The sequence below is a fragment of the Leiobunum rupestre genome, chromosome 7 (assembly GCF_980474605.1).
Source record: "Leiobunum rupestre chromosome 7, qqLeiRupe1.1.hap1, whole genome shotgun sequence".
Lineage (NCBI taxonomy): Eukaryota > Metazoa > Arthropoda > Arachnida > Opiliones > Sclerosomatidae > Leiobunum > Leiobunum rupestre.
In genome coordinates, this window is record NC_143390.1 from 38,241,354 (window position 1) to 38,256,899 (window position 15,546).

General features: G+C 36.7%; 1 protein-coding gene across 5 annotated transcripts in view; it reads left to right on the forward strand.

The window, feature by feature from the left end:
• Window positions 1-15,546, forward strand: part of Plc21C (Phospholipase C at 21C) — a 160,085-nt gene that overhangs the window by 121,298 nt on the left and 23,241 nt on the right. For all 5 annotated transcript variants that reach the window (XM_090154359.1, XM_090154355.1, XM_090154356.1 and 2 more), the window contains exon 3: window positions 11,188-11,256. In XM_090154359.1, coding sequence (XP_090010485.1) covers window positions 11,188-11,256 — 69 coding nt within the window. The remainder of the gene's footprint in view (window positions 1-11,187; window positions 11,257-15,546) is intronic.

Consider the following 15,546-nt stretch of genomic DNA (forward strand, 5'->3'; position numbering starts at 1 on the left):
CAGCTACTGAATAACGAGGCATTGTTCGAAATATTATCAAACACTGATAATAATCTCCCAAAGTTTTCCTTTAAATACCCAATGCATGTTTAGGATTGACCTATAGCCTCGTGTTTTTTTAAATCCGGTCGTTTTTTTAACCAAAGTTTCAACTGGATTAGGTAATTCGGTTTCAATTATCGTTTCAAACAATCGTAATTTGGCTTCACCAACTTGTAAATTTTTCAAGCTCGAATTTTCACTGATAAATAAATTGTTTTTCGTCGAGTGAACAATTTTTAAGGGTTTTCGATGACGGCCTACAACTTTATAATAGAAATTTTTTTATCTCGCACCTAGTGGTCGAAAAATAATTTTTCAAAATTGGTGAAAAACATTACCGAAAACGCTCAAATTTCTCAAACTGATGTCCCCCGGTATAGAGAATTGACCTTCCAAATTTGAAATCGGTACTATAAATAGTTTTTGAAAAAAAACACTTTTCCGAGCAAAAAAAAAGACCCTGTATAATAATAATGTTAGTATATAAGCTTCCAAAAACGCAGTTTCTCGTCGCTTCCTGGTGCTACGCTTCCATGCCAAAATATTCCTCGAAAGAAACTTGTGGCGAGCCCACACCCAGAAAGGTGTATCAATTATTAACGTCCGATACTATCTAGGTAGGGTGTCGGCTGGAGTTGCTACAGCATCCATTCTTAATCCCACTGCTGTGTGCGAAGTGGGGATTGGTCCACCCATTGCTGCACCTTCTGCTGGGTTGAGTGGCTCGCGTCAAAGGTGCGGACCATCAGTAGTAGGGTACTACTACCCATGCTGGATTTGTCACCTGTCCGGGCTAGGTGGACGCTGGCGTAGGGCACTAGGATTATAGGCCTCCGGTGGTATGATCTCTGTTACTAGGTACACCGGGCTATAAATTCTGACACACTGGCGGTGAATACACCGAAAGGGGCTCCGCGAAACGTCGATTGCTCATCAACGGCACTCGTTAAAAATGTATTTGATCGTCGTTCGATTGGTATTCCCTCTATCTATGTCAAAGCAGCGACGTTGTTATTAATCGAAGGGGGGATGGTTTCATCCCCCAAATTAAAAATTACTTCTAGATCCCCGCGAAACTGAGATTGCTCTTGAATGGCACTTGATACAACTTTTCTTGATACGTCGTTCGATTGGTATTAGTTCCCTCTATCTAACTATACTAGTGCAGAACCTTTGTTGTTGATAAAAGGTGTTTTTCATCCCCGAATAAAAAATTTCCGCTAAACAGTCAAATTATTTATCAGCGACCGCTGAGGCGACAAATATGAACGATACGTCCATGAATGGGGTATAAAAACGCCCTCGATTTCTTAGCAGGGTTGGCAAAAAACCGGCTTTTTTTAAAAATTGAAAAATCCAGTATGGTTAAATCCGGCTGTAACCGGTGGTTTAAACCGGTTAAAACCATTAATAAAAAATGATCAAATGGCTTATATCAAGCCCTCATTGCTCAAATTGCCCGATTTCAAAATTAAGTTTTTGGGCGTGACAGTACCTTTACATTGTGAGGTATAGGAGACTTATTTACCCGCTTTTATACCCTAACATGGCAGCGTATTTTCACGCGCAAAATTAATTTTAAGATACCCTAATTGCTTATATGTTAGCTCTCATTACTCGCGACAAAAAGTGAAGGTTAAGTTTTGTCAATGTTTCTAATTAATTTCTCCATTTTTTTTAATAAAAAAAGTGGTTTTAACCATGGATTTTATTTGGTGGTTAAATCCGGATTAAACCAGGGTGGATTAATCCAGTCTGGCTGGCTCATGCCAACCCTGTTTCTTAGCGAGCACTGAGGCCTCAATTCCGATAATAAAGGGCAGGGGTGACCCGGGTGAGGCAGCTATTATGGACTGTGCCATATTGTTAATTCTTTCTGGCGTTATTTTTGACACGGGTCGAAACACGGCGAGGTAACTCCCACGCTAGGTTAACGCCCACAGGGGCCGCCGGGATAGGCAATGATAAAGTCCCCGTCGAGAATTTGCCCGCTCTGTGGGTCCCCCGAAATTGAGGACGCTCACGCGATGACGAACCCCGCCCGATCGCTCGAAGGAAATATGTTTGCCATCGAAGTCGTCATTTTGGGGCTTCGCTATTCAGAGGGCGAAACGACGACCGGGTTTCCGTAATTCCCCTTCGTTTCTTCTTTCTCTCTCCGGACTTTGTTGTTCCGGCGTAAAATAATCGCCAAATTACGTGCGTGGCGTGCGTCTTTCTAATTTCTGGTCGTCTTTAAAGCTTGGTTTTCACTAGCGACCGAAAAGGAACGTTTGGCGTTACGCGCCCGTATATTCTCCACTTTGGTATTCGTAAAGAAAAACCAGCACTAATGGAAACGAAACTTTACTCGTCGGGAGCTCGTGGCGCATTTGAATCGGCCGTGCTGGCCTCAGCGATATGTAAATTCGGGCGAGGAGCGATGAAGGAGTTACGTTCCTATTACTGCAACTTTCTAAAACATTTAATATCCAAAATTGGAAGCGAAACTCGAGTTGGCAATTGCTCTATAACTTTCCAAGATCTACGTTACCACTTCAAAGAAATAAAATAAAAGAATTAAATTTAAATATTGTAGTTATAAAAATTACAAAGTTGTATTTTAGGTAAAAGAAATTATCCCATTTTTAATTTCTTACGTAAAAGTGTTTGTTATGATTCCCAAAAACATTTATTAATTTTAGTCTTGTTAATTTTCCAGAAAATCGGAAAAATAAAAAATTGAAACATAAATTACTTTTCAAAGGTTTTCAATGTTTTTAACTTTTTATCGATATAAATTGTCTAATATCAGTAAACATACTCGAAAACATTAATAGTGTTACATTGTTAATCAGTTTAAACTAGTCTAGAGGTTTAGTTTTACTTTTAGATTAGAAAAAATGAGGTGAAAATTCCGCTATATTTAAATTTGCAAACAAAATATTAGACTAATCATGGAATACGGAAATTTTCCGGAAAAAGGCCTCTGTCATTTTCCGAAAAATTTTCCGACTTACAATCCTAATTAATTTCAATATTACATAGATATTTGTCGAGTTCACCATTTTCGGATTATGCCAAACAAAGTATAATTAACGTTTAGTAAGTTGCTAGGTTTATTATAAAAAATAAATCAAAGTCTGATAGCTCTTAATTTTTGCTTTTATCGCGTAAAAATATACCGACTATTTTTTTCGCTTTTCAAATCTCGAGCAGGACCCAATTCGTCCTTTTATAATGAGAAAACGCGCGTTTCGGAAGAGAAGCTTTGGCGTTTTTCGTTGGGGAATCTTGTCAAATAGAATACGGCACGCATTACGACGTTCTTTGCAGGACACGTTTCAACTATTTCACGCTGTCTGTCGGCCGTTCTCTAATGTATATCTAGTATCTTCTTTCCGAATCCACAATAAATGGACTTTATAAAGCGGAAATATTGGCGGTGGCGGCCAGATTTGATTATATAAGCCACCCGAGAATCGTCCGCTGATGCGTTGACCGAACAAGAAATCCAAATTCTGAGTTCCCCCCTTTTAACTCCCCCCTCTTTCTGATGCGTTTCCGTTTTCGACGCGGGCGCCTGTGGGGGTGGTGCGACCTTGGGCCGAGTGACCATCCGGCGTATACGACGTGACATCCTCCATCATCTCTTCTTCCTTTTGGCGGGGGGGCACCGTGACCCGGCGACCTTTCGCTCGTCCATACATTTTTCATCGGACGAGGTGTATCCGATGACCATGTTTTTTACAACGCAATATCTCTCGGCTCAAATATTTTATTTATTGATATGATGCTTTCAACCTTACTTTTTTAACGTTATAGACTTATTTTATTGAAGGCAGTATATTTCGCCTCGCGTTTTGGGCGGTTCTCTGATACCGAGGGATAAAATTCTAATTTTCAATGTCTTCCTATCATTAGCTTATTTTTGCACTTTTGTTGATGATAAGGTTATGAAAAGCATTTCAACAAAAATTACGTAACTCAGATTCTAGTCAAACGTTCTAATTAATTAGAAACGAAATGATAACACCCAATTCCCTTTAAAACTAGGAGATTTCATTTCAATCAAAATTCCACTTAAAAATCCTATAAATCAACTTAAAATTATCGGTTACATTGATTCTATTACACACGTAAATTGTTAAAATCAGTAAAACTTTTGTTTATTTTTTAACACGCTGACCTTCTGTTCGCGTGATATTAGAACTTGAATATGGCGCGTGGTAAAATTTTAAATCAAATTAAAACTAACGAACGACTGAAGAAGAGCCTCGGCTCGAAACGTCTTGTATAAAATAAGTTTTATCTTCTAATACCATGCCGTTTTCTCTGAATTAAACATAATTTCTACTAATATTCACCATGGTAAATAATAAGTTTAATATATATATTTAAAATTTTCAATTTTTTCTATTAAATTTTAATAGCTTCCTTATGGTAGCGAGAAAAACAGTCCTGTCCTGTCATATTTTCGAGACGAAATAACAATTAACAGATACTTGGATTTTTTAAATCGGATTTTGATCTATTTTAATTGAATGTATTTTTTAAGATTTTGTGCATACTTCTTTAAATCCACTTGATTTAAATCATACAACTCTGGTTCCAATCGATTTAAGGGCAACGCAGCATCCTCTCTAATCTCGCTGTAATCTCGCTGTAATCCCGCTCTAAAACGTTAATCCGCGTGTCGAAATTATAAGCTACTTGCTTAGTTCATTTGTTATCTTGAGTAGAAGGTAGTTCACCGTAGTTGAAGTTGTGTAGAAAGTCTCCAGCTAGCTTCCTCGGTTTATATTTCCGGAAACACGAAAACCTCAAACGTCTTCCCCCTATTTAGTTTCTAAACATTAGAACAGATGGCGCTATATATTCAGCGGCTGTAGTTTTGGGGTATAATATAAAATCCGACCACGAAAGTTTTTCGAGTGGCGGGCAGATGGTGAAACAGACGAGTTACTGATAACTTTCCAGAGAAGTGTATCGGACTTTCCAGGGAGAGAGTTATATCCACAAAGTCCATACCAGAGAAATAAGAAAGTTTACCTTTTTTATTATTTTCAATATAGCTCTTTCTGCAGTTGATAGTGTACGTAGGTGAAGGGGGGGGGTTACTCCGAAATTCGTGGCCGAATGTGTTTAAATAATTCATGAACCAGTGGATGTTATATGTATATCCATTTATGGGGTTTGTTTGCCAAACATTGGATATAACTGCACTCTCTCTGAAGCCCTCTGGGTCCAGTAAGCTTTTAGTCGATCGAGAGAACAGAGGCGGCACCGCGAGGGGGAAGGCATATACGCGGCTGACCCCCTGTAGCTTCCGCCGTACCAAATCTGGAGATCCGGGAGACATATCCCCGTGCCCTTGGAATCTGGTGTTGAAGAAGTGGACGCATTGGCGTCGCGTCCTTTCATATTTTGTCAGCGCCGTTGACGCGTTATTGATAGGACATCCGAGAGTGGACAGTGAAAGAAGAGTCTGCCCTGCTCGAGGCTCGTCCTGGGAGGCTCGCGTTTCGCGGTTTCTTTTCGTGGCGATCTTCGAAGGATATGATTACTCGCGTGTGAAAATACGAATTTTTAGGCTGTCGCCATTATTTCTTCTATAGCTAATTTACTCTAGTTAATATTCGATCTACTGAAGTTCGCAAAACCTTTTATGGCCATTTATCAGAAGTAAATGAACCGAAGTTATCGAAATAGCGCTCAGAATCGGAAGGCGTTTTCCTTATGAAAATAATGAGAAAATCGAGTGAAATAAAAGCTAATTTCCATCCCCATCTTTTGACGCGATAAATTGCACTTGGGAATTGTTGGAATAGCTATTTCTATGTTTGAAAAATATTTTCATAAAAACCAAAACGTTTTTTTTTTCGGTCTAGGAGCGCGCAAAATTTCAAATTCGAGGTCATAATGTAACTTTTTAAGGAAAACGCCTCTAACATGGGGAGTATAGCAGCTAGTCTGATAACTTTGGTTCATTTACTTTTGCATTTATTAACACCATTCACTTGTAAATGTTACCAAAAACTATCTACTCTCAACCGAGGGGCAGGTCACTTCCTTGATTAACGACGCACCCCTCAAAAGATTAAATCCGATTTATTCGTGATTATTTTGATAAAATTCAATTTAATCACGATTAAGTTGATTAAATCACTTTTAATCATGTTTAAATCTGATTTTATCATGATTAAATGATTAAAATGATTAAATATGTTCAAAATGATTAAATACTGATTAAAAAAATTAGATCGTACTTTAGTTTTGATTTTAATGATAAATTCTCGATTCGACCGATTATATTGATTAAATCGTGATTAAAAGGATTAAATCGTGATTAAAAGGATTAAATCGTGATTAAAAGGATTAAATCGTGATTAAAAGGATTAAATCGTGATTAAAAGGATTAAATCGTGATTAAAAGGATTAAATCGTGATTAAAAGGATTAAATCGTGATTAAAAGGATTAAATCGTGATTAAAAGGATTAAATCGTGATTAAAAGGATTAAATCGCGATTAAAAGGATTAAATCGCGATTAAAAGGATTAAATCGCGATTAAAATGATTAAATCGCGATTAAAATGATTAAATCGCGATTAAAAGGATTAAATCGCGATTAAAAGGATTAAATCGCGATTAAAAGGATTAAATCGCGATTAAAATTATTAAATCGCGATTAAAATGATTAAATCGCGATTAAAATTATTAAATCGCGATTAAAATTATTAAATCGCGATTAAAATTATTAAATCGCGATTAAAATTATTAAATCGCGATTAAAATTATTAAATCGCGATTAAAATTATTAAATCGCGATTAAAATTATTAAATCGCGATTAAAATTATTAAATCGCGATTAAAATTATTAAATCGCGATTAAAATTATTAAATCGCGATTAAAATTATTAAATCGCGATTAAAATTATTAAATCGCGATTAAAATTATTAAATCGCGATTAAAATTATTAAATCGCGATTAAAATTATTAAATCGCGATTAAAATTATTAAATCGCGATTAAAATTATTAAATCGCGATTAAAATTATTAAATCGCGATTAAAATTATTAAATCGCGATTAAAATTATTAAATCGCGATTAAAATTATTAAATCGCGATTAAAATTATTAAATCGCGATTAAAATTATTAAATCGCGATTAAAATTATTAAATCGCGATTAAAATTATTAAATCGCGATTAAAATTATTAAATCGCGATTAAAATTATTAAATCGCGATTAAAATTATTAAATCGCGATTAAAATTATTAAATCGCGATTAAAATTATTAAATCGCGATTAAAATTATTAAATCGCGATTAAAATTATTTAATCGCGATTAAAAGGATTAAATCGCGATTAAAAGGATTAAATCGTGATTAAAAGGATTAAATCGTGATTAAAAGGATTAAATCGTGATTAAAAGGATTAAATCGTGATTAAAAGGATTAAATCGTGATTAAAAGGATTAAATCGCGATTAAAAGGATTAAATCGCGATTAAAAGGATTAAATCGCGATTAAAATGATTAAATCGCGATTAAAATGATTAAATCGCGATTAAAAGGATTAAATCGCGATTAAAAGGATTAAATCGCGATTAAAATTATTAAATCGCGATTAAAATGATTAAATCGCGATTAAAATTATTAAATCGCGATTAAAATTATTAAATCGCGATTAAAATTATTAAATCGCGATTAAAATTATTAAATCGCGATTAAAATTATTAAATCGCGATTAAAATTATTAATATGGTTCTAAGAAAGGGATAAACACCGGATAATTTTTAGTGCGTTTTGGTAAGTTTTAGGCACGGTGTCCACCCTTTTGGCATCACGGTGAAAGTGATAAAAATTATTTCTGAAAGTCTCCATTATAAATACTTCACAATATCGATTGAAAGCCGACTTAATGTGGGTTTTTAAGGTTTAGTGTGATCTCCAATCTGGTGAAATAATATTATTTAAATCGTATTAACAAGAATGTATTTATTTATACTCGGGGTATAAATAAATACATTCTTGGTATTAAATAATAACATAACTTTGATTTTTCTTAACTTCGTAATTAATTTATTTCGCAAATAATGCACAAAGCGTGTTTTGATCGAATCACTCTTAGACTGCCAAAAAATGGCCGTGCATTTTTAGGTCGTACTTAAAGACGAAAGAAAAATTCTCTTATTTTGCTCTTTGACGGCGGCTCTAAATATCAAAAGTATACATTATATCTTTTACCAGATAAGTGACCATCTAGGGCGTAAAAATTAAACGTATACTGATTTGGCCCCCCCTAAACCGCGGAATGATAAAGTACATCATGGTTCAATTTACTATGGATATTACAGTATTATTCCGCCTAAAATATAAAAATTTCCCGTTTCAATAACATTACCGCCATCTATCGGTTTAAAAAAGGCAGCATTTTTTTTTTAAATTATCTGGCGCAAAAGTACCATCTTGGACAATTTCTATAAATAAAAGCGCGTGTCAAAACTATTCAGGTTTACTGTACTTGTGGTATTTGAAAATACCTTAACAATATTGAAACTGGCTAATTACACTAGTAGAAATATAACCAATGAAGTTATGTTAAAATACTTTTGTCGTGAAATATTTTTTGAGAAATCGGTGATAACCTTCGAATAACCTTAAGAGGATGGTACCAAGAATGTATTTATTTATATTTAGGAAGAATGATTATGTTGCGACAATCGCCGGGCACGTTGAACGCCTTTCCCCCGTCTCGCGCGGGGGGAAAGACAAAACGTCACCGCCGTTTGATTTCCATCGCGTTAGGTGACGTAAATTTTAAGCAGCCAATGAAATACCGGGACTATTCGTTTTATTTTAAGCGTAGGAGCGTACTGGGGGGACCAACGGGTTGATTGAGAGAAAGGCTAAAAACCGTCTCGACATAGACATTCTCCCTAGGTATAAATAAATACATTCTTGATGGTACTATGAATACTTATATCTAGGAAGTATGTTATATACTTCTGTAAATAGTTTTTTTATTGAAAAGTGCTCTTCTTTTATCACTCCATGAACTAGCCCGGAAAAGCTCGTTTCTTTTTTATTCCTTTTCCCCCCTCGCACTTCCGGTCTTTCTCCACTGCGCCGAGGAATCCCAAAGGATACTTCGCCCGACGCCGGATTAAGCCCGTTACCCGACTTTCGCAAACTTCACCCGGTCTCCGACTTTAATGTCGCTGCTAACGCGAAGTATAAACAGAATCCCTATGGCAACCGTCTTTTCTTATCCAGACGCGGAGAATTATTTACCGAAAGTGCGCTTTTTTGGGCGCTAGAAGGCGCTAGGGATCGGAAACGTATTGGGTCTCGGCGCCTTCCCGTCAGGATAATGACTCGATTGTCCCGTCGTCTGAAAAGGCAGCTGACGAAGGGGGCTCGACACTCCCCGCCCCCTGGCCTTAAAAGAGAAAGGATTTAACTTCCATTAGTAAAATAGAAGGGACAGTTTCAGCCACTTCATAACGCCACCTATACTTTTAATCAAGCAACTCGGAACTGCTTTCTAATTTATAACTTTTAAAACGAGATTTATTCTTTTCGCTATAAACCCGGGGGCCCGTCGTAAATTATTCCGTATTTTCCGCCCCTGGTAGTGAACTTGTCCGTAAGCGGCGGAGCGCGGCCGGTTGGAACATTCTAAAGGCGTTAGGCCTATTTTTGACCTACTAATAGAAAACGAGCTCGTAAAGCGAAGGGGGATCTTGCGGAATTACTTTTATTCTATTTTAAACTTTTAGTTGAACGCGTCGCCTTCTCCCCCGGTTTGAATTGAAACGTATTAGACTTTTAACAAAATGACTTCGCTTCTGGAGCTACGACGGCGCGTCAACCGTAAAAATCTTCGTTTAAGATCTAGACTGCGCGGTGTCAAAGCGAAGCTGCGGGATTTGGGAATAGCAAACGGTCCTTTTATGGTAATTTTCGAAAGTTTCGGTTTTTGCAGGCCCGCTGAAGTATGGCCCGTTTACTCGGACTTCTTGGAGCGGCGGCGGCTCTTTCGCGCGATTGCAACCGCGTACGCCGCCTTTCGCGGATATTTATCACCTCGTCGAAGGGCGAGACTCGGACGTTATTAAATCGCCCCTTTCGTGGGCGGCTATCTGTCAGCCCATATATTTCCTTCTTTTGGACACTCTTTTCGGTTATATTATAGAAGCTTAAATTGTCGCGCCAAGGCCTCGCTTCTCGGATACTATTTTTAATTAAATTAGAGCTAGTTTCCCGCCCCATTATACGCGCGCTAGATATATTCTCTTTGGGAAACGTTTAACTACGAAGATTATTCTTATATTCTTTTACGTTTCCTTGTTTTAATTATACAGGGTGTTTCATAAGTTTATGCCAAAATTTGAAGGAGTTATAGGGGTGAGTTGAGAAGTATGCCTGGTTTTCTAACCTGATGAGTTAAAAAGAGTGCCAGAGAGCTTCAAAGTGTGGCCTACTAGCTCCTGGAAATAGGTCGCAACAAGCGCCAAACCGAAGCAACGGGGAAACGCGAACATTAAGGTTGGGGTTCGTGTGATAGGTAAAAAAGGACTTTGTAAACAAATCGAGGTAACCAGCGTAAAAAAGTAAACTTAAACAGTTTTTAAAGTCCCTGCTGCTTGGTTTTGCGCTTGTTGCAGCCTACTTCCAGGGGCTAGTAGGCCACACTTTGAAGCTCTCTGGCGCTCTTTTAACTCATCGTAAGAAAATGGGGGGAAAAAAGGGATACTTCTCAACTCACCCCCTACAACTCATTAAATTTTTGCATCAACCCTTGAAACACCCTGTATTCTCTTTGGGAAACTTTTTACTACGAAAATTATTCTTATATTATTTTACGTTTTCTTGTTATAATTATATTTCCCGGTTCCTTTTTATTAATTATACGTAATATTCGCCAAAAACAATTAAGGAAAGAGTGTAGTTTGCTACTTTTATTTTATAGAAAGTATAATGAATGAATGGAGGGAATCGGTTGAATATTTAAATATCGAAATTAACTTTATAATGAGAAACGTTTTCTTTTTTATCCTTGTTCGGATCTTAAAATAATCGTAATTTTGTACCTTTTTCTCTTGAAATGTAGAAGTGTTTAAAAATTTAATTTAAATCTGTGTTTTGTTGTTTTTTCTAGGAATGCGAAGTTTTGGAAATATCCAGTATCAGAGATGCGAGGACTGGAAAATACGCGCGCACCCCAAAAGTGAGTTTTTTAGTCTGAATTTTAACCCAACTTCCAATCCGAATAAATTAACTATTTATATAGTTGAGTGAGGTTGAGCACTCGGCGTTTGAACGCTAAGTTCGCTGACGCCTTCAACCTTCTACGTCGCTTTACTACACGGTTATAGTTACTAATCACTGTTAAGTTGGCTAAGTTTATTCTAGGGATGCACCGATATATCGGCCTATTTTTTTATATCTGTATTGGCCAATACCGATATTAGAGAAATATTAAAAAAAAAAACATTTAAAAAGAGAAATATTAAAAAAAAATATTTAAAAATAAGAAAATTAACTTATGATAATATTTATTTGATTGACGGCGCCCCGTACGCCAGACTTCAGAAGCTAGATCATACCCCTTTTTAGACGGGGGGTTACGAGTGTTAACAAATAAACAACGATATTCGATTTGTAATAGAAAATATGTATCACGTAAAATGAAAAGAAACATGTTCGGTTATTCTCTTGCAAACTTTTTTACATTAAAAATTAGAATAAAATGGTACGACAGTGTACTGAACCGTCTTTTACAATGATTTTATCATATACACTACTGTTATGATAGATAACTTTGTTAATATCGGCCGATATTATCGGCTGTACCCATAACGGTGCATCCCTAATTTATTCAGAATTCCAATCTGCGACGCAAACAGGCTCGAAGAAATTGGTACGTAATTATATTTAATTTTACTCCAAACGTCACTCCTAACTACACGGAGATACGCGCAATTACAATTTTAGGTTGCCAACAATTAGCCAGGAATTTTGTTAGCTAAGCCTAATTGCCGCAAATGGTTGCTTGGAACCATCAAAATGTTTTTTTTACGACTTTCGAAGTAAAGTGGCTTTGTTTTATTTATGATCGTAGCCTTAAATGGTTTTTAAAGCTTTGATTATCACCCAACCGTTGTATGGTAACGTCGATTCCACCGTTAAAAGTACCGAGTATAGTCTGTACCCCTTCTCCCAAAACACCGGACAAGTATCGGGTGAACCGCGACACATTTATTAATCATTTTCCCGTCGCGCCACTTTTCCCTTATTCTTTTTTTCCCTGCCAAGAAAATTAAGATGAACAAATCTAATTGAAATCCGGCCTCCAAACCATTCCCTGGGAAATATTTTGACGAGCAAACAGCTGCGAGAAAACTTATGGAAATTGCGCAGTTTCTTTTTTTTTTTGCCCTCTTATTACCCCCTCCCTCCCCCTTTCATTCGTTTTCAATTCCAAAATAAATCATTTATTAACCCGACAAAATCGAGAAATTTTCGAAATTTGTAGTTTTTAATGGGTCGACGTTAATTTCTATTATTTGTTCGTTTCACCGATTCACTTTTATTTTTAAAGGGGAACGGCCAAGCTTTTCCAAATATGGCCTTATTTCCGTATCAAAAGATTAACAAGACGTTCAAAATACTAACACGTACCTTTTTTGTCTTGAAAAAATAGCTTTTGGCCCAAAAAGTTGAAACGAAAAATAACGCCAGGTGTTTGGGTTTGAATTTTCGCCGCCATCTTAGGGGCGGTCGCCAGCGCCCCTAACCCCGTATGAGCAATTTGCGAACTATCCTAACTTTTAAAATCGCGCAATTTAGGCTTAAGTCTCTTATAACTGGAACGCGCCGCGCGTGCAAAACAAATTTTTCGCGTCTTCAGCAGCGCGCGCTTTTACGTTGTTTTTCTGTCGCACCGACCTCTCACCAGGTGTCGCGGCGGACGCGCGCTTTTCGATTTCCCGAAATTTATTTATTTTATTAAAAATTAACCACTCAATATTTTATTATGCGGTTTTCGCCATAAATTTTAGTTTTTCATGGGCTATAGGGCTATCTAACTGGTTAAAGCTTGACCATTCCCCTTTAAAACGAGGGAAAGTGGGACACGAAATAATGTTTTCTTCGAAAGATGGCGGTGTTAGTAATTGATGAGAAACATCTTCCGTTACTAATTAGGGTTCCGCCAGTGGCACTTAACTTTTGTAGTTTAAATTTGGAAAATCTAATCCTTTAAAGGCCTTAAGTATAATAATAATTATATACCAAGAACGTTTTAAAGATAATTAATATAATCGTGTTTCCGTACAGATTCATCCTTACTTTATTTGTTCATTAAAAGTGACAATATTGTCATTTCACGGAAATCGCTCGGGAGAGAGGTGTTAGTTCTCTTTCTCGCCGAAAGAGGGCGATAGGGGTTAATTGAGAAGTCGGAAGCGTCGAAATGGAACAGATGGCGCCTGGTGTTGGTGACACGTCTCTCCCGCGTCTCCAATATTTGTAATCCCGTCAATTTTTCGCGCTTTATAATAATTAAAACTTTTAACTGGTTGCTGAGCCATATTTGGAAAGAAATGTTTAGAGTTGTTAATTTACTTTTCAAGGGTTTTTAATGTTTTTAACTTTTTATCGATATAAAATGTCTAAAAACAGTAAACATACTACAAAACCTTAATAGTGATACATTGTTAATGAGTTTAAACTAGTCTAGAGGTTTAGTTTTACTTTTAGATTCGAAAGAATTTGGCTAAAATGCCGTTTTTTTTTAATTTGCAAACAATACTAGACTAATCATGGAATGAAAACTTTTTTATTCGGAAAAAGGCCTCGGTCATTTTCCGGAAAATTTTCCAACTTACAACTCTAGAAATATTCTACGCAAACTTTACTTCCAAACTCTGCCTTTGTCCTCAATGCTAAGTTATACGAGTGTTATACACTTATAGCTATATCATAAGTAACACAACCACAATAAGTATGATACTTCCCATTCTCATGACGCAAATTGTTTAGTCTGTTTCTCCAATGACCATATAAATAATAAAATGACCAAGGACTGATGACTCTTCGAGAGCTGTTACTAGTATTCGGAAATGTCAGGTAACGGTACCAGATAAATCTGCGCCTACGGATTAACCAAGGCTTAATGAAAATTTAAACGCTTTCAAACAGTAAAAATAGTGATCAGTTTGACTATTATAAATATCCCATTCGTTTAGTTTTAGTTTATTGTTGTCTTTGCTAATTTCACGGGAAAATACAAAATTGGCGAAAGGGCTAAGTCAACAGTGGTACATGATAATTAACTGAAAACATAACTTTAGTATAAAACAAAACGTGAACAATGTTATAAAATAATCAAGATTAGGCCAACTATTTAAAACGAAGAGATCTATATCCAAGGAGTTGTATTCCTTAAAACATTTAGCAGAGTTTTTTACTGGTTTTACAACTTGGACTTCAAAATTCGTTTCTGTAGATAGTGATTTTAAAATATATGTTGCACACTTTCATATTTATAACCTGACAAGCAATATCCTTTTCCTATTACTCCACGACACTCATTAACCGACATCGTTCGATGGCATAATTATATGCAACGATGTTACTTATGGTTGTACGCGTATCTAGTAATTTTCAATTTCTGTGTTTACACAGCGGGTGTGGTGAGAAACTCATCATTTCTCTCGCTCCTTTAATTTCGCGCGTGATAATCCGCGACCTTCCAGTTTTCTGGTGGGGGTCCTAATTGAATTTAAGTCTTTAATTGGTAGAGCGAGTCTGACGCCACGCTGTGTATTGGCTGGCCCAAGGCACCCAATAATCTTGTCTAGCTTTCTCTCTAAATGAGATAATAGTGACGAGGTTAAGAACGCCGAAACAACGTCTAGAGCGGATCGGCCTTTTCCGTGACATTTCCCGCGCTTTTGGACTTTTATTTCTACGCGGGTGAGGCTTGAGAAATACCTCGAAAAGGTCCGATATCCTAGACGTATTCTCTGGGCGTATGGTAGTCTACTTAACTTCTTTAAGAGACGTAATTGGAATTACAGCTTAACGGAACGGTAATTATTGTATTCTCGCTGTTATTACGTCTTTATCATTTGGTTGATCCTATCAGTTGTTTAATTTCGATGATCGTCCGGTGGTTTGGATCATTGCGATTGTAATATCCTTTTCGAATCTGACAGTCTGTCAGAATCTCGTGGATTCATTTATTAGTAATTCCATGATACGGTTTCGTTTCGTTTTCTCTTTAGAAAGGGTAATTTTCAGCTGGGGAGGTGGGCCAAATCCGTTTGGGGTCCGGTTTCTCCAGGGGCGTAGGAACATTCTAGAAGTTGGAGGGAGCAAAGAGAAACGAAAAGGGGTCTAAAGAATGGTTTTGAATTTTTAATGGAGTGTAACTTCTCCGAGTGCATGTGTAATTTTTACTTCTATGTGAATTGGTGGGAAAAGACTGAAAATTAAACACAGTTGTGGTTCT